Source organism: Gigantopelta aegis, chromosome 14, assembly GCF_016097555.1.
Source record: "Gigantopelta aegis isolate Gae_Host chromosome 14, Gae_host_genome, whole genome shotgun sequence".
Classification (NCBI taxonomy): Eukaryota; Metazoa; Mollusca; class Gastropoda; order Neomphalida; family Peltospiridae; genus Gigantopelta; species Gigantopelta aegis.
Genome location: NC_054712.1, coordinates 41,495,559 through 41,515,573, shown reverse-complemented (window position 1 = coordinate 41,515,573; position 20,015 = coordinate 41,495,559). Strand labels below are relative to the sequence as shown.

The following is a 20,015-nucleotide window of genomic DNA, read 5'->3' as shown; positions in this document are numbered from 1 at the left end:
TTTTTTCCTAATAAAATATGAGTTATAGGGTATCTGAATGCATTTACTGATATAATATTTGGTATGTCAATCTTTTGACAGGTATTATTATTACCCAGAATATTACTTATCCTTGGGTTAACCCAACGATTTTTTCAAGTTAGTTGCAAAAAACAAAACCTTAAAAAAGTAAAGAAAATTGTTAACATTCATCAAAAGCAAATAAATACTATCAATTCGCATGAAATATTTCATATCTGGAATGCTTGCCATATACACTGCTCCTTTTTTAAATCAATTTATGATTAATTTCAGTTATCATTACACAAAACAAGCAATATCTGTCCACTGTCCAGTTTGTACACGACTAGATTGTATAATGATATCCACGACAAAAGCTACTGGCATACCTGGTGATGCCAGGCATAGTGCAGCACCACAGCCGAGTTGGCATGACTACCGAGGAAGATCGGCATCAGCGTGGAGATCAGTTCCTGCTTCAGAGTGTTCCACGTGGGCTGAAATCAAACAGGATGCTACCATTACAAACGCTAATCAATAGGTCAACAAAAGTGAATCTTTCTTAGGCTTTGGTATCAACCCGATTATAATTTAATTTTCCCCTGTAATTTCTATTCTTAATGAAAGCATTGGAATGTGTATGCCAAATGAGATTTATGACAAAAAACTTGATAATCTTCTTTTTAAAAAAAAGAGGAATATAATAAATACAGTGCAGTGCCATACAATACAATAATATATAATGTTGATCATTGTTTCTATCTGTTATACAAGACTGTTGAGGGGTCTCATATGATAGGTAACAGTAAACATAAACTCACTGTTGTCTGTAACAAGGCGAGGGCAAGGACTAGCATGTCAACTCACCATGGTCTGTAACAAGGTGAGGACTAACTTACTGTGGTCTGTAACAAGGTGAGGACTAGCACGTAAACTTACTGTGGTCTGAAACAAGGCTAGGACTAGCATGTCAACTCACCATCGTCTGTAACAAGGTGAGGACTAGCACATAAACTTACTGTGGTCTGAAACTAGGACTACTGTACTGTGGTCTGTAACAAGGCTAGGACTAGCATGTAAACTTACTGTGGTCTGAAACAAGGCTAGGACTAGCATGTAAACTTACTGTGGTCTGAAACAAGGCTAGGACTAGCACGTAAACTTACTGTGGTCTGTAACAAGGCTAGGACTAGCATGTAAACTTACTGTGGTCTGTAACAAGGCGAGGACTAGCACGTAAACTTACTGTGGTCTGTAACAAGGCGAGGACTAGCACGTAAACTTACTGTGGTCTGCAACAAGGCGAGGACTAGCACGTAAACTTACTGTGGTCTGTAACAAGGCTAGGACTAGCACGTAAACTTACTGTGGTCTGCAACAAGGCGAGGACTAGCACGTAAACTTACTGTGGTCTGTAACAAGGCAAGGACTAGCATGTCTGGACACTTGTTGATGGGGAACTTGAACAAGTCGGACACCGGCTGATAGTGACCCGCCTCCGACAGTCTGAGCAGAGTCTCAACGAGGTTCAGCGATTTCCTACGACAGAGTGTGACAATGTACTTGAAAACAGTATTACAATATACTTCAAAACAGATTTCCTACAACACAGTGTTACAATATACATCAAAACAGACTTCCTACAACAGTGTTAATATACTTCAAAACAGATTTCCTACAACACAGTGTTACAATATACATCAAAACAGATTTCCTACAACAGTGTTAATATACTACAAAACAGTGATACAATATATTTCAAAACAGACTTCCTACAACACGGTGTCACAACATACTTCAAAACAGACTTTCTACAACAGTGATAAAATATACTTCAAAAGTGATACAATATACTTCAAAACAGATTTCCTTCAACAGTGTGACAACATACTTCAAAACAGACTTCCTACAGCCGTGTTACAATATTCTTCAAAACAAATAAACATAAAACTCTCGAAGGAAGGAAATGTTTTATTTAACGACCCACTTAACACATTTTATTTACGGTTATATGGCGTCGGACATATGGTTATGGACCAGACAGATATTGAGAGAGGAAATCTGCTGTCGCCACTTCATGGGCTACTCTTTTTAATAAGCAGCAAGGGATCTTTTATATGCACCATCCCACAGACAGGGTAGCACATACCACGGCCTTTGATATACCAGTCATGGTGCACTGGCTGGAACAAGAAATAGCCCAATGGACCCACCGACGGGGATCGATCCCACACCGACTGCGCGCTGTACCACTGGGCTACGTCCCACCCCTAAACTCTCGATGTGATAACACACTCAAAAATAGATGTCCTACAACACAAATTCTCAATGTCATTATTCTGTCTGCCATGTTTTGTAAAATGCTTGTAGATCAATCTCCAACGTACAAAAGTTAATATATATTGTAAAACAAATTCAACCTCAATGTTACAATGACTTTTTGAAGATTTTTTCCATGTTTGGATACAAAAGTGTGATCTCGTTTTGCATTATTTTAAACTGAAGAAAACATCACTGAACTATATTTTTCATCATCCACATTAATACTGCATGGGAAGGAAGGAATTGTTTTATTTAACAACGTACTCAGCACATTTTATTAGGGTATTAAGATATTAAGAGAGGAAACCCGCTGATGCCACTTCATGGGCTACTCTTTTTGTTTAGCAGCAAGGGATCTTTTATATGCACCATCCCAAAGACACGATAGTACATAACACGGCCTGTTACACCAGTTGTGGAGCACTGGCTGGAACGAGAAATACCCCCAATAGGTCCACCGACAGGGATCGATCCTAGACCAACTACTGCATGGGAATTCCATGACCTGATAAAACTGGTGTAACAATAACTAGTTTATTTATAAGTATATTTATATTTAAACACCCAGTATTATCAGGTTGCTACTCTTCATACACTGGTATTTCCTGAATTACAAATACAGATATATTTTATTAATATTTACAGTATTACCAGGTTGCCATATTTTAGAGAGATTTTGTAACCATGTCTAATGTGCATGTAACTACATACATTTACAATGTTTAAACATCTGCGTTTACAAGAAAAAGGTGTGATAAATTCTGCCCAATATGATTCAGTAACAGTTCTAATCGTTTAGCTAGTTGCATTGATCGGCACTTAAATATGGCAGCATTCCTAAAAGTCTTATTTTTCTTCTTAAATTATATATGAGCTACAAAATGTAACAGGCCTTTTTAACTATACACAGTGGGAAGCAACTTGCACTCCAAGTGGTGACCTATCACTATCTGTAACAATATCGGTGTGTTTGTAAAAATTTCTCTTATTAAGTCTTCTCGCATTATTACCAGGTTGCCACTTCTCTGTCTTCATCATTGGGCGTGGCCTTGAGGATATCTATGACGACGGTGTCTCCTGGGTAATCAGCAAAACAGAACACATCAGGATTCCGGAGAGCGTGTAGCAAGAATGACAGCTGAAAAATAACAACCATAGCTGTGTAAGCATAGCAAGAAGAATGAATGACAACTGAAAAATATATTGTTTGTTTTTATTTGTGTTCTGCCATTGTTTGTAGATGTATAAAAGTAGTGCTAAAGTAATACATGTCCCCTACATGGCATAACAAATTTTCATATATCCTAAGTTAAAAGGTCATAACTCTGTGCGAAATTAGTATATCACCATGAAAGTCAAACATGATATCAAAACGTTTAGCTTAATACCTTGAATTTTTTTTTTTTTTTTTTAAAAGGTTTGGAATTGTTTGGTTTTTTATATCTCCTAAGTTCGTAACAGTACATGATAGAGATATATACACACCATTTCAGCTCTATATCTTGAGGCATTGTGAAAAAAAAAGACGGAGATGAACAGGGTTCAATGGGTAACCCATTTTCTTTCTAGTGGAGGCCCCCCACACCTACTTGACTGTGGTTGCATTCAATTCCATAGCGCCATACCCAAAAATTTCTTTTTGGCAGAAACACTCATGAAACCTATAGTTAACTACCGGTCGATTATGAAAACTTATTTTACCTGTCCCTCTGTGTTCTGCCACTGTTTGTAGATGTACTCTGTGGGGAAGAGATCCTGTAGCCCTCGGAACAGACCCTGTACAAGCAGTTTGAGACCTTTCTTGTTGCTCACCACAAACTGTGGGTGATCGAGGTGGGCCACCACTTCCTTCCAGTTCAGCTGAGGGGCCTGTGAGAACAAACAAACAAACATTGGAAGAGTCCACTGGAATAACATGTGATGTCACATTTTTGTTAAGGTGATATTTTTTTATTTTAACATTTACAACTCTGCAATCATGGAATATTTATGCCTAAGAAAGCATAATTTACTAACTACTTTTAATGGACTACCATAATTTTAGGTTTTTAATTTAGTGTATCATTGTGGCTATCTGTCTGGACATCATAGGTTATACACGACCGTTATAACACTGGCTATATGTCTGGACATCATAGGTTATACACGACCGTTATAACACTGGCTGTCTGTCCGGACATCATAGGTTACACACGACCGTTATAACACTGGCCGTCTGTCCGGACATCATAGGTTACACACGACCGTTATAACACTGGCCGTCTGTCCGGACATCATAGGTTACACACGACCGTTATAACACTGGCCGTCTGTCCGGACATCATAGGTTACACACGACCGTTATAACACTGGCCGTCTGTCCGGACATCATAGGTTACACACGACCGTTATAACACTGGCCGTCTGTCCGGACATCATAGGTTACACACGACCGTTATAACACTGTCCGTCTGTCCGGACATCATAGGTTACACACGACCGTTATAACACTGGCCGTCTGTCCGGACATCATAGGTTACACACGACCGTTATAACACTGGCTGTCTGTCTGGACATCATAGGTTATTCCTGTTAACCCTTTATTTGTTTGACGACACCTCAGCAGGCTGCAAATTTAGTACCATTCCATGTTTCCACGAATCCTAGATATCTATTTTAAATCATGTTTATGATTCTGGCAGAATGTTAAAACAAAATGCCCAAACTGAATGCCTGCTCGTTACACCATAAACTACAGCTCTTGGGAATGTTTAACAATGCCTCAGAACATTAAAACTATGACAGGGTTCGGCAAATCAACAAGCCCTTCGTCCTGGCTGATGGAATTGTGGTCGGGTCTAGTGGAAATTATCAACAGTATTACTATCATACATAGGACTCTAGCCACAGATTCCATGATGGGTAGTGACTTTCTTAAACATTTGTAAAACCCTGCTATCACTATTTGGAATGAAATATATTGTTGCGGCCTGCAAGAACATGACAGATTATTGTGACACAAGAAAAAAATGCATCCGTTCATTCTCTTGTGAAAACGTTGATAACTGTGAATAACCCATAATTAGCTCGAATAGACCATCCACATTAACTTGCTTATCATCACTTCCATTTTCCTGTATCATTTGGCTATGTTTGCTAATCTACATCATATAATGATATTATACTTTGTAGCAGGACACCACATGCTACCAATATAATGTAAGTAATCCATATCCGTGACGTCACACCATTGTAATGCAATTTTAACTTTTTGTGTGTTCAAGTCAAGCCACACATCTGTCACATCTAATTTAAGCTTTGTAAACCTGATACAAGCGATAGTAATGTATTCATATGGAACACAATAAAGATCGTCAAATACTAATCAGAAATCGCAGATTACATATTTAGCTTGTGTATCTCGATCAATGCCACATTCACTGCTGAGAATTTACAATCTGAATCGTTAAGGTTAGGTGCAAAAGAATCCTGTCATTTTGGGTTATTAGTTTTGTAAACATTACAATTTTAATAAACTGTTTCACTAAAAATGTAACATAGTAGTTACTTTGGCAGTCACATTAAAACTGCACACTACACAGGCAGTGACGATCTCGTATGTCACAAAATGTGTCCCACAGGAAAGCATGTTTCAATAAGCAGAATTTAACAACACAGAAAGCCATACGTACCAAATCTTGGACGACCTGAACGAAGACGTCAACATTCCACGTGTTGACACCAGGCTGGTCTGCGCGGTCCTTGTCTGACCACCCACTGCCCACAGCCACGGACGTCTGAAACAAAACACCACTCAAATATTGATCCATTAATGTACCGGTATAGTAATTTTTAACACCAGGCTGGTCAGTACAGTCCTCGTCTGACCATCCATTGCCCACAGCTACGGACGTCTAAAACAAACACCACACACACAACTGATGTTAAACAATCCATGGAAAATGTTAATGTCATAATCCATTATTGCAGTTGTAGAGTATTTATTCTTATTATCACTATACTATATTATCATTTTAAAGTGTGATTTCCACATACTGGATACAAAGATACTGCTATTTTTATAGCATTAAATGTTTGAAAAAAAGAAGAAAAAAAAGAGGACTTGACAACATTAATAATTTACTACATAATAATGAAAGATAAGGGCAATTTTTTCAAAGCTATCTTAGTGCCACGAAATCATAAATCCATCATAGGCTATGTCGTAAGCTATGGTTTTAAGTTTTCGTAGTGCTAAGATAACTTTGAAAATGTCTATTTCCACTTACTGCAGGCTGTGATTCTCCTAGGCCAGTCGGCATTCGAGCCATCATGCCCAGAACCCTGGCGATAGCCGACGGAACCAATTCTCTCACGCCAAACTGCATCAGCGTGTTCCGGCATTCTTCAACACTGCAAGAGAAAACAACACACTGACAATGGCTACAGGACATTGGAATAGCATAACTAAAAAAAATTAGTACAATTTTAATAGCTTCTATTCCAAAAGTTACCTCATGAAAAATCATCAAGGACACCTCTAAATTACAAAACTTTATAATAAGTTACACAAATGTATTTAAGTTTACCTAATCACACCTTAACACAATTGAAGGATAAATGCAATGCAGAATGCAATAGTAAACTTTAGCCCACTTTAATTGAATTGTAATGTACCAATTGATACATTAACATGACACACATACAGATTGACCAGGTAGTAGCTACATGCCATCGTGACGAGTCCAACAATCAGACGTTGTCTTACCTTGAAGTGCAGCTGTACCCTTGTTCCAGTATCATGTCAGATATGGAGGCTTCCATCTGAAATAACACAATCATTAGTTACAAGTCTCAACACGTATCGGGGGGGGGGGGGGGGGGGGGGGGGGGGGGGGCAGCAGACGTATACAGTTGAAATTAATTTAATTTCATTAAAGCTTAACATTTTCACTGGTTTGGAGATGAAATGTTTTTAAGTCAATATGCATTTCCTTAACTAGAGCATGCTCACCTTATTAAAAGCATTTACTGCAATCTAGAGCTCAAGTATTAAATATAAAAGCAGTAAGAAAACAAACTGTTGCTATTTTCACATAGGCATGTTGTATGTGCGACAGCATATTGGTGTACATACCACATGTTGGGTATGTCCGATAGTATACATACAATGCTTTTAGGCATGTTGGATATTTCTGACAGTATACATACAATGCTTTAGGAATGTTGGATATGTCCGACAATATACATACAATGCTTTTAGGCATGTTGGGTATGTCCGACAGTATACATACAATGCTTTTAGGCATGTTGGATATGTTCGACAGTATACAAACAATGCTTTTAGGCATGTTGGATATGTCCGACAGTATACATACCATGCTTTTAGGCATGTTGGATATGTCCAATAGTTTTGCCTCAGATATGTCTTCGAGTTTGGGATACAGCAGTGGGGCGAGCACAGCTGGCACTCGGTCGCGCGGGAAGTCTGAAAACAAACATAAAACAGTAAACGACAAGTCATAGTCGCATACCAATCTATGAAAACATAAAACAGTAAACGACAAGTAATAGTCACATACCAATCTATGAAAACATAAAACAGTAAACGACAAGTCATAGTCACATACCAATCTATGAAAACATAAAACAGTAAATGACAAGTCACAGTCACATACCAATCCATGAAAATCAACATAAATCAGTAAGCCACAAGTCATGGTCATATACCAATCTATGAAACAGGGGTGGGAATTGGTGAACTGTAACAAAAAGAAGATATCTAGAGGGGTCCCGGAAATTCTTGAAACCCTAAGTTAAAATCTGTGCCATCTGACATATTTGGAAGAAAGGACGATGAAAATGCAAGGAAACGCAATGTTCCATGAGAGGAAAACAGCTGATCCGAGGAGAATTCCCACCCCAATGAAAACAAACATAAAACAATAAACCAAAAGTCAGTCTCATACCAATCCCTGTAGTAAGTCTGGAAACATAAAATGTGTTGTATAATAACACGGTTTGTTTCAGCATGGTTGTGTAACATGTCTCATTTCTCATATTTTGTAAATGTTGTACAACAACATGTATAATATGGTTGATTGTCATGTAATGTACAGCATGGTTGGTTTGTGATGCTGTATAATAACAGTTGGTTTGTGATGTTGTATAATAACACAGTTGGTTTGTGACGTATAACACTGTTGGTGTGCGACATATAATAACAGTTGGTTTGCGACGTATAATAACATGGTTGACGTGTGACGTTGTACAATAAGAGTTGGTTTGCGATGTAAAATAACAGTTGGTTTGTGACGTTGTATAATAACACAGTTGGTTTATGATGTATAACAAACATTATAAAGCCTACCTTGTCTAAGAGTCTTGGTTGGTTTGTGACGACGTGTGACAGACATCATAAAGCCTACCTCGTCTAAGAGTCTTGGTTGGTTTGTGACTTTGTGTGACAGACATTATAAAACCTACCTCATCTAAGAATCTTGGTTGATGTGTGATGTTGTGTGACAGACATTATAAAGCCTACCTCGTCTAAGAGTCTTGAGGAAGGCTTCCTCTTGTTCGTCGCCAATGCCGAAGTGATCTTTACTCTGAGCGAGGTGAGTGAGCAACAGATGCAGCACTTCCACACACACGTCCTGAAGTCCGCCCTCTTGTCGTGTGCTGATGTCTGTAACATACAGTACACTCTCAGTCTTATAACATACAGTCTTGTAACATGCATAATGTACAGTCTTATAATATAATGTACAGTCTTATTATAATATAATGTACAGTCTTATAATATAATGTAGTCTTATTATAATATAATGTACAGTCTTATAATATAATGTACAGTCTTATTATAATATAATGTAGTCTTATAATATAATGTACAGTCTTATTATAATATAATGTACAGTCTTATTATAATATAATGTACAGTCTTATTATAATATAATGTACAGTCTTATAATATAATGTACAGTCTTATTATAATATAATGTACAGTCTTATAATATAATGTACAGTCTTATAATATAATGTACAGTCTTATTATAATATAATGTACAGTCTTATAATATAATGTACAGTCTTATAATATAATGTACAGTCTTATAATAATATAATGTACAGTCTTATTATAATATAATGTAGTCTTATAATATAATGTACAGTCTTATTATAATATAATGTACAGTCTTATAATATAATGTACAGTCTTATAATATAATGTAGTCCTTATTATAATATAATGTACAGTCTTATAATATAATGTACAGTCTAAGAATATAATGTACAGTCTTATTATAATATAATGTACAGTCTTATAATATAATGTACAGTCTTATTATAATATAATGTAGTCTTATAATATAATGTACAGTCTTATAATATAATGTACAGTCTTATTATAATATAATGTACAGTCTTATAATATAATGTACAGTCTTATAATATAATAATATAATGTACAGTCTTATAATATAATGTACAGTCTTATTATAATATAATGTACAGTCTTATAATATAATGTAGTCTTATTATAATATAATGTACAGTCTTATAATATAATGTACAGTCTTATAATATAATGTACAGTCTTATTATAATATAATGTACAGTCTTATAATATAATGTACAGTCTTATTATAATATAATGTACAGTCTTATAATATAATGTACAGTCTTATTATAATATAATGTACAGTCTTATAATATAATGTACAGTCTTATTATAATATAATGTACAGTCTTATAATATAATGTACAGTCTTATTATAATATAATGTACAGTCTTATAATATAATGTACAGTCTACAGTCTAATATAATATAATGTACAGTCTTATAATATATAATATAATGTACAGTCTTATTATAATATAATGTACAGTCTTATAATATAATGTACAGTCTTATTATAATATAATGTAGTCTTATAATATAATGTACAGTCTTATTATAATATAATGTACAGTCTTATTATAATATAATGTACAGTCTTATTATAATATAATGTACAGTCTTATAATATAATGTACAGTCTTATTATAATATAATGTACAGTCTTATAATATAATGTACAGTCTTATTATAATATAATGTACAGTCTTATAATATAATGTACAGTCTTATAATATAATGTAGTCTTATTATAATATAATGTACAGTCTTATAATATAATGTACAGTCTAAGAATATAATGTACAGTCTTATTATAATATAATGTACAGTCTTATTATAATATAATGTACAGTCTTATAATATAATGTACAGTAATATTATAATATAATGTACAGTCTTATAATATAATGTACAGTCTTATAATATTATAATATAATGTACAGTCTTATAATATAATGTACAGTCTAAGAATATAATGTATTATAATATAATGTACAGTCTTATAATATAATGTACAGTCTTATTATAATATAATGTACAGTAATTATTATAATATAATGTACAGTCTTATTATAATATAATGTACAGTCTTATAATTATAATATAATGTACAGTCTTATTATAATATAATGTACAGTCTTATTATAATATAATGTACAGTCTTATAATATAATGTAGTCTTATTATAATATAATGTACAGTCTTATTATAATATAATGTACAGTCTTATAATATAATGTACAGTCTTATTATAATATAATGTAAAGTCTTATTATAATATAATGTAGTCTTATAATATTATAATGTACAGTCTTATTATAATATAATGTACAGTCTTATAATATAATGTACAGTCTTATTATAATATAATGTACAGTCTTATAATATAATGTACAGTCTTATTATAATATAATGTACAGTCTTATAATATAATGTACAGTCTTATTATAATATAATGTAGTCTTATAATATAATGTACAGTCTTATTATAATATAATGTACAGTCTTATTATAATATAATGTACAGTCTTATAATATAATGTACAGTCTTATTATAATATAATGTACAGTCTTATTATAATATAATGTACAGTCTTATAATATAATGTACAGTCTTATAATATAATGTAGTCTTATTATAATATAATGTACAGTCTTATTATAATATAATGTACAGTCTTATTATAATATAATGTACAGTCTTATAATATAATGTACAGTCTAAGAATATAATGCACAGTATAAGAATATAATATACAATCTTATAATATGACAGCCTTGGGGTATAATGATTTATCAATAACACAGGCCTGAGAGTTGAAAATGTGCGTAAACCAGTTATGGATTATGCAAAAACAAATGTAAATACAGTTAAAGTTTGTTTTTGTTTAACAAAACCATTAAGGCACATTGATTTATTAATCATCGGTTATTGGATGTCAAACATATGGTCATTTCGACAGTCTTAGAGGAAACCAGCAAAAAAATTTGATTAGTAGCAAGGGACCTTTTATATGTACCATCCCACAGACAGGATAGCACATAACCCAGCCTTTGATATACCAGTCGTGGTGCACTGGCTGAATGAGAAATAACCCAATGGGCCCACTGAGAGGGATTGAACAGACTGTGTACCAAGCGTGTGCTTTACCACTGGGCTACATCCCGCCCCGACCATGTAAATGATGTCTAAAATTCAACGCTCTAACAAAAAATAGGTTACGCCAAACTATACTTATGCAAGCGACACACAAACGAAACCATCATTCTTGCAATTCTCAGAAGCCTGATAACATGCACCATGGTATTGATCGATACTTGACAAAATTCAAATTGACATAAATTTCTTATTTTATAAATTTTTAGTTTTTATTAAATTTTTAGTTTTTATTCAAATACAGACATACCACGATCAAATATTTCTATCGACTGGGTTTATACATAATAAAAGAGTATAGATTAGACCTGGGATTCTTTGGCAGTACATTTGCTCCAGAATTAAAAAATTTGTAACACGAATTTGAAAAGTATAAATCGTGTGTGTGGCACTTTTTCAAGTTTCTTCATCTATTAGTATTACAAGAACGATGTAAAGAAGGATTTTTTAATTTTAAAAACGAATATGACATGTCAAACCATCACTATTTAAAACAACTGAATTTGTTTTTAGTGTTTTACTTCCTAGAGCAACAATATAGCATTATTTCCATATATATTTCATATTGTGATACTTATTTTATCGAGAGATGGATTTCGCAATACATTTTGTATAGTCACCTTTTTGTATCGTTACAACCCTAGTGCCAGAAAACAGGTGTTTTATAATCATCTATAAAAAAAAATTGTAAAAGTATATCCATTAATTTCCAAGATTTTAAGGTATGTAAAAACCCTTTCTTCCTACTATTTCTCAAATAACTGATATCTGAATATGTGAATAAACATTCTAAAGAGAATAGTGTGGTATTTTTTTTTATGAAAAACACAATTTAATGAAAATATTCCAACAATATCCTTCTTAAACAGCAGTATTAATTAATGTTTTAAAATTGTGTAGTGTTCTGTGAAACTCGCGTAGAGAATCGCGATGCTATACTGAACTAAATGTTCCCTAAAACCCTGTTTGGACAGTTTCAGTTATCATTTTAAGTTCCAAACCCCGAGTGAGTGTTCCGCAAGGCTCGGTGGGTAGGTGTAAACCACTTGCACCGACCAGTGATCCATAACTGGTTCAACAAAGGCCATGGTTTGTTCTATCCTGCCTGTGGGAAGAGCAAATAAAAGATCCCTTGCTGCTAATCGGAAGAGTAGCCCATGTAATGGCGACAGCGGGTTTCCTCTCAAAATCTGTGTGGTCCATAACCATATGTCTGACGCCATATAACCGTGAATAAAATGTGTTGAGTGCGTCGTTAAATAAAACATTTCTTTCTTTCTTTCATTTTAAGTTTTTTTTTGTCAGTAACTGGTACATACACTACAACAAAAACCATATTACAACAAAACCCATATGAAGACAAAATACTGACCTGCGTCCACGTATGTTCGCAGTAGGTCTGGTAGTTTCTGTTTGATGAACTGAGCAGCGTAGGTTCGCGTATCAGTCTTGGAGGAGTTGAGAAGAGCCAATCCAAACACAACTTCTTGAACCTTCGTTAGCTTTAACACTTTACTGAGCTGAGAGAACAGCTGCGAGGATGATCGTAAACTCTGCAACACAATGGGACAGTTAGTACAGGGCTTCTAGACTTTTTATAAAATCCACTAGCCATGGGATCGGTGATTTAAAAAATTTATTAGCCACAATTAAAAATTCACCAGCCCTACTTTATTTTAAATTAATACAATTTTACTAATTAATAGTAATAATTAGATATGTCACTTAAAGAAGGAGATAGAGCTTAAAAACACTAACACTGGGGGTTTGGGGTGGGGGGCAGGCTATTCATATTTACAAAATAGACTTAACTGCAGCATTTGACTTTTTTTTCACTATATTAGTTATTTACTAGCCAAACACTGAATAGTACTAGCCATGGGAGTGGGGCTACCATAATCTAGAAGCCCTGTAGTACCCACATAAGTTGTAATTTTTAAAAACTATTAAAAATTAAATGCTTTTTTTAGAACTAACATTCCAGATCAAACGCAGAAGGCTATAAAAGCCACATTTCACAGAGCATATAAAATATTTGAAAAACAACATTAAGTTACATGACTTTTGTAATCAATACAGAGTTAGGATTAGGCTACACATCTTTCTACATTATGCTACATGTTTTAGTAGGGGGTTTTATGCTATGAAGTGTGTCGTAGCCAGGTCCAACTAGATCATCATAAACCACTGCGGACATAACATTGGAATATGTATCAAAACCTCAAATATTGGCAACAAGTATTCTGTAGTTTTTAACTGTATGGTGTTAATTAGTCACTTTTTTTTAACCCAATCAAAATTTGAGAATTAAAGAACATTCATTACTACTAGTAGACTGTTTATATTTGTTGTAGGTTCTGTTACACTAGACAATCTTTAATTATATAAATCTACGTAATATTATACTGGGTAGAATATTAATGTTTTAATGTAGTGGAATGGTTGCTAATATACAGCTTCAATGGACATGTAAACTTAAAACTTCTCAGATCCAAACCTTTCAATATGTGACAGTGCTAAATTCAACTGTTACAATAATATCATCACTTTAACCACACCTATTCACAGACATCGAAATAAGTCAAGAATGAGAACAATGACATTAATGAATAACAAAGTATCAAGAGTATCCGATATGAGATTTATAGCAATAATAATTGCAATTGTAAGCTTGATAAATGTGTCATAACCCACAGGTTACCAGGCTAGAGATTGTCCTAGCCATCTCAGTCCTACGATATTGTATAAACACTGTAAGCTATGATGCCACAATGACAAATGTAAGCTTGATAAATGTGTCATAACCCACAGGTTACCAGGCTAGAGATTGTCCTAGCCATCTCAGTCCTACGATATTGTATAAACACTGTAAGCTATGATGCCACAATGACAAATGTAAGCTTGATAAATGTGTCATAACCCACAGGTTACCAGGCTAGAGATTGTCCTAGCCATCTCAGTCCTACGATATTGTATAAACACTGTAAGCTATGATGCCACAATGACAATTGTAAGCTTGATAAATGTGTCATAACCCACAGGTTACCAGGCTAGAGATTGTCCTAGCCATCTCAGTCCTACGATATTGTATAAACACTGTAAGCTATGACGCCACAATGACAAATGCCAGAGCCTACGATGGTTTTAAGATATATCAGTGTTAAGATGACTTTTAAAATCTGGTCCCGGACTTGTATCGAGTCGTAACCTGAGCATGGGTTACCAGACAATATGCTCATTTCAATGCCTGTAATCAACTAAAAGCATGTTAGCCACGTATTCACTTTTTGAATGCTACTACCCCTGCAATTTGTTTACGGCAAAAATCATAACGTGAATTTTTTTTAAATATAGTCAAGTGTGTTTGTTTAGTTTTTTTGACGACACCACTAGAGCACACTGACCGATTAATCATCGGATACTGGATATCATACATTTGGTATTTCTGACACGTAGTCATCAGAGGAAACCCGCCACATTTTTCTTAATGCAGTAATGGATCTTTTATATGCACTTTCCCACAGACAGGAAAGCGCATACCACAGCCTTTGACCAGTTGTGGTACACTGGTTGGAACGAGAGAAAAAAAATCAGTTGAATGGATACCCCAAGGTGTTTTGATCCTGCGACACAAGCACCTCAACCGACTGAACAAAATCCTGCCCACTTGAATATAGTCAAAGCAAGAAAGTGCCTTAGAGAATGAAAAACTTCTTGGCAATTTACACAGTATTTACCGACAACAATTGCAGGTGTTGGTGATATAATTATTTAATTTCACCTTCTGATGATGCAGTGGGTTGTCGATGGCGTAGCACAGAGTAGACTCAAAATTGGGTTTGCTCAGGAGATTTCCACACTCCTGGGTTAAAAACTGGGCCTGCAAAAAACATTAATAAAAATAAATTAAAAAATCAACACCTGAAATAATTTTAAACATTCATATAACACTAATAATGAACACAGATAATGTTAAAAGTACTTTTGTTTTGTTTCATTTTAAAATAAACTTTGACAAATAACTTATTGTTTTTTCTGGCCCACATAAAAACAACAGAAGGAAATTGAATTTACACTTGTAATCATGTAGAACCATCAAGCCGTAGTTGATCATGTCGCAAATATACACCTGTGTCATCAGGGAACATTTTGTTTTCAAAAATTTTATTAGTGATATTTCTAGTCAACTGAAATTGATTGTGTAGCAACGCAATACTGAACAAAATGTTCCCTGAATCAGAACTGTGTAACAATGTGTCTTGCTTTTCCACTTGTTTTGCTATTGATAACTGCATGCCAAAAGATGCAATGTGACAATGTGTCTTGCTTTTTCCACCTGTTTTGCTATTGATAACTGCATGCCAGCGGATGCAATGTGATAATGTGTCTTGCTTTTTACACCGTTTTGCTATTGAAAAACATTTTCACCGACAATTGTGCTCACATCACCATAAAAACATAACAATTTATTGAATAAATTTTGTCTTTTAAAAGAGAATAATGTATATACATGTATAAATATAATATCTGTAAGATTCACACTTGTAACAAAAGATCTATCGGCTATAGAACTCTATTTATTTTTTAACTTTGTCTCCATTAATCTGTAATGACCACCATACAATAGCCATGTGTCAAATTTAAGAATCAAATTTGTATGAGACATATTTTGACGTGTACAACTTTTTATTATAGGAATTATTAAATGTTATGAAATTTGTATAAAATGTTTAAAATTTAATAAAAATTCACAACTTCAAATTTTTCTCTCAGTGTGCAATTTTGGTTTTAAAAATTTAAGTGTCATAAGATCTCCCTGTTTGCAAATCTTTAGAGCTCGCCACTAACCCAGCGAGCCCTGCTGTGTGCCTCCAGTAGAACAGAAGACACACTAAATGTTTTGCATGAAACCATAGAATAGATCGCTGTTCAAAACAGTGGCTTCCCAGGATTTTGAGATATAAGTTGACTGTGTCATTTCGCAGTATCTATTTAATTTGTAAAAATAATTTTTACGAGCCATGCAGGCTCATATGCTAGACAAGCTAGAGAGTCCTATATGATTTTTGCGAGCCTCAGGCTCCCGGACTCTCCTCAAAATCGCACAATGTCTCTATTAGTTTGTGAATAGTACCATATTTCAGAATGAACTGATCAAAACTCTAGAAAAATACAAGCTTTTAAATTTTCACTTTAAATTTTGTAAACATTTAATTAAAATTTAAAAATAGCTTTATTACATGTAGTTTGTGAAAACTACACTTTATTATACAGATTATATGCCTAAATATTATAATTATTCCAAGTTTCAGAACTATCTTAGTAGGTATCAAAATGCTGAAAATAAATTTTTAATTTTCCATGTTAAATTTATTTTCAAAATGTATAAATTTACAAATAAAAACTTTCCTAAATATCTCTGCATTAGTTTGTGAAGACTGCCATGAGAATATTAGAAACAAATTTCAGAACTATCTGAATGCAATTCTAGAAGATAGACTGTCAAATTTTCAATTTAATTTTTTAAAACATTTAATAAAAATTCAAAATTTCCAATATATCTCTGTATTAGTCTGTGGATGGTGCCGCAGACGATCATGGTAAAACAAATTTCACAACAATTCAATCAAAACTGTAAAAAATAAAGATTTCAAAGAAAACGTTGATGGACAAACTCTGAACAAATCAGTAATCAGTATTAGAAAATGTCCACAGCAAGTAAACAGGTGATATAGACACTTTGCCGGTAGCAAGTGAATTTTTATTTTTCTATTTCGAATGCCATGAATAATGTTAAACGTCACCTGGTGTAAGTCTTTGCCACTACTTTTACCATCACCACTGAAATCGACGTGAGAGAACAAACAGCGAAACAGATGACGATCAGCCTCCGCCCCGTGCTGGTCAACAAGCTAAAAACACAAAATAGAATCATGCAGCAAACAATAACACAATTAGTTCATTACAATCATAGTGTACATCAAACAATAGCACAATTAGCTTATCACAATCACAAGTCAAACAATAATGGTACATTACAGTCACCTGTAAAACACCAGACTTTCTGTAGATCAGGTCTAAGACCGATCAGTTCGTTTCAGTTCTTGTAGTTGGCTTTCCGGAATCAGGGTCTGGATTTCTAAATTTTATTTTACATTTTATGTAAACTAGGCCAATTTATTTAGTATTTCAATACCAACTCAACCAACAGATCCGCCATCATTTTTTAATGTCTTGTTTAACAGTCCTATCGCCTTCTATATAAAATATTTGAATCTGCACGGATTTACATGTACCATAATATTTATAAAAAAATTGGCTAATCTAATATTCAGGGGTCTCGCTACATGTGATAAGCAATGGCTGGCCCGCCATCTCTTAAGACTAATTTCCAATATGTCCACCATCCATTGGCAGCGATAGTAATATCCGCCATCCGTTTATTTAGGCCGCCATCCAAAATCACGCCATCGTCTTGAACTACCAGAGTAATCAGGTTCATCGTCATTTACAAGACATTTTCGAAGTACACAAAGTTTGTACCCTGCAAGTCTTAGGTACCATCCCTTCCTATAAGTGGAACCAGCTCTACCGATTCCATCCATCCCTTTTCTGAATATTGGAGAGACCACTGATAAAAGTTCGTAAAATGTTACTACATGAACCTAAAAACTTATAATAATATTAAAATAATCTGATTTCAATTTGTAGTTCTGTTCATGTGTCGATTGTCTGTAACTTAGGAACTAAATCATTTCATACCATCTCTATAAAAATATAAAAAAGTTGGTATTAATTCCTTTCAGTTTCCTCCTACTTAATCGCTTAAAGAAACAAAATGGGTATTTTAACTATTTAATAAGAATTGATTTCATGTTTGTTAAATTCATAATAATTTAGGCCTACATAATAGGCTAAAAAACATACAAATGACCTTTAGTAAGTTTAAAATGACGTAACCCTCAGACTGAATTCACATCGAGAGTCCTGTCAGATGGTACTAATTTGAACACAAGTTAAGAGTGAACTTATTAGATTAATCACATGAACCAATGTTACCGAAAACATTTAAATCTCATTTTCCGGAACAATGTAATATTGCACTTTACTCTTAGCTGTCCGCTGATACAAAATAAAAGTATACTTCTGAAAAGAATAATTCAAAGATGTTATGATAATATCAAAAGATGAACTTATCCAGTTTATGTTTTTAAAAAAAATTACAAATCTTTTGTACCACTTTCAGCAGACTGTAATTTTAGAATTAAAATAACTATATTAAATTGAAAGACTGAATGCACCTACAAACTGTTGTAAAGAACATTATCACAATGAAAATGCAATGAAAGAACTTAGTAGATTTTAGGTCTTTTTATTACTTATTCAGTGATTGCCTTAAATAGGCCAAATCATGAAATCAAAACCAAAAATCACCTATTTGTCCTTGTGAACAATTGATAAGTTACTCGATTTTTTATAAAGAAGGGAAGACCTAATGGACAGGTATGTTAGGATATTTTACTATATTTACTATCTAAATACTTACATATTTTATTTCTGTAACGCTTGCTTTAAAATTTTTCTTTGTTAGATTGGCAACTGAGTAAGTGAGTTCTGCCAGAGCAAATGAAAGCGAGTCCAGATTCATATTACTCCATTAAAATGGAAACGAAAGCTCCAAAATGCTTTTGAAGCTTTCTCGCGGTTATAGTATGTACAAACGTCTATTAATAAAGTTCTTTTCAAACTAAAACGCGGATTTTTGTGGGCCAACATCAGGAAAGTTCCCGAAAATTACTTCGTCATGAGTGCTCGACATGGCGTCGAAGCAGCCATTTTGGGAACATTCGGGAATTGTCGGAATCGATCGCTCGGTAATTTCCGTGAGTTCACTGCTATCAATTGCAACACAGTCATGCACACATTTCTAGGCTATCGTTAATAATAATAACTTTTGGGGGTTGGGGAGATAGCAAGTCAATATGTCCACGCTTTATTGGTGGTTTTTGCAGTGAACTAGAATTTGTTCAACATATAATTAGCAGGCCTGTTGAAACCCTCCAAAACTTCACGACCACACATGCACACATTAAAGATATTCAATCTAATATAGGCATACTAGATAGTTATGATTTACCTATTATTTTTATTTT

General features: G+C 33.9%; 1 protein-coding gene across 2 annotated transcripts in view; it reads right to left on the bottom strand.

Moving 5' to 3' along the window:
* The window catches only part of LOC121388628 (CCR4-NOT transcription complex subunit 1-like), a 60,353-nt gene extending 40,664 nt beyond the window's left edge, over window positions 1-19,689 (bottom strand). For both annotated transcript variants that reach the window (XM_041520049.1, XM_041520051.1), the window contains exons 1-13: window positions 19,409-19,689; window positions 17,667-17,774; window positions 15,644-15,742; window positions 13,235-13,415; window positions 8,846-8,989; window positions 7,680-7,789; window positions 7,070-7,125; window positions 6,591-6,714; window positions 5,994-6,098; window positions 4,024-4,191; window positions 3,333-3,460; window positions 1,407-1,539; window positions 390-497 (exon numbers count right to left, since the gene is read on the bottom strand). In XM_041520049.1, coding sequence (XP_041375983.1) covers window positions 390-497; window positions 1,407-1,539; window positions 3,333-3,460; window positions 4,024-4,191; window positions 5,994-6,098; window positions 6,591-6,714; window positions 7,070-7,125; window positions 7,680-7,789; window positions 8,846-8,989; window positions 13,235-13,415; window positions 15,644-15,742; window positions 17,667-17,774; window positions 19,409-19,510 — 1,566 coding nt within the window. In that variant the 5' untranslated portion in view covers window positions 19,511-19,689. The remainder of the gene's footprint in view (window positions 1-389; window positions 498-1,406; window positions 1,540-3,332; window positions 3,461-4,023; window positions 4,192-5,993; window positions 6,099-6,590; window positions 6,715-7,069; window positions 7,126-7,679; window positions 7,790-8,845; window positions 8,990-13,234; window positions 13,416-15,643; window positions 15,743-17,666; window positions 17,775-19,408) is intronic.
* Window positions 19,690-20,015: the final 326 nt, after the last annotated feature.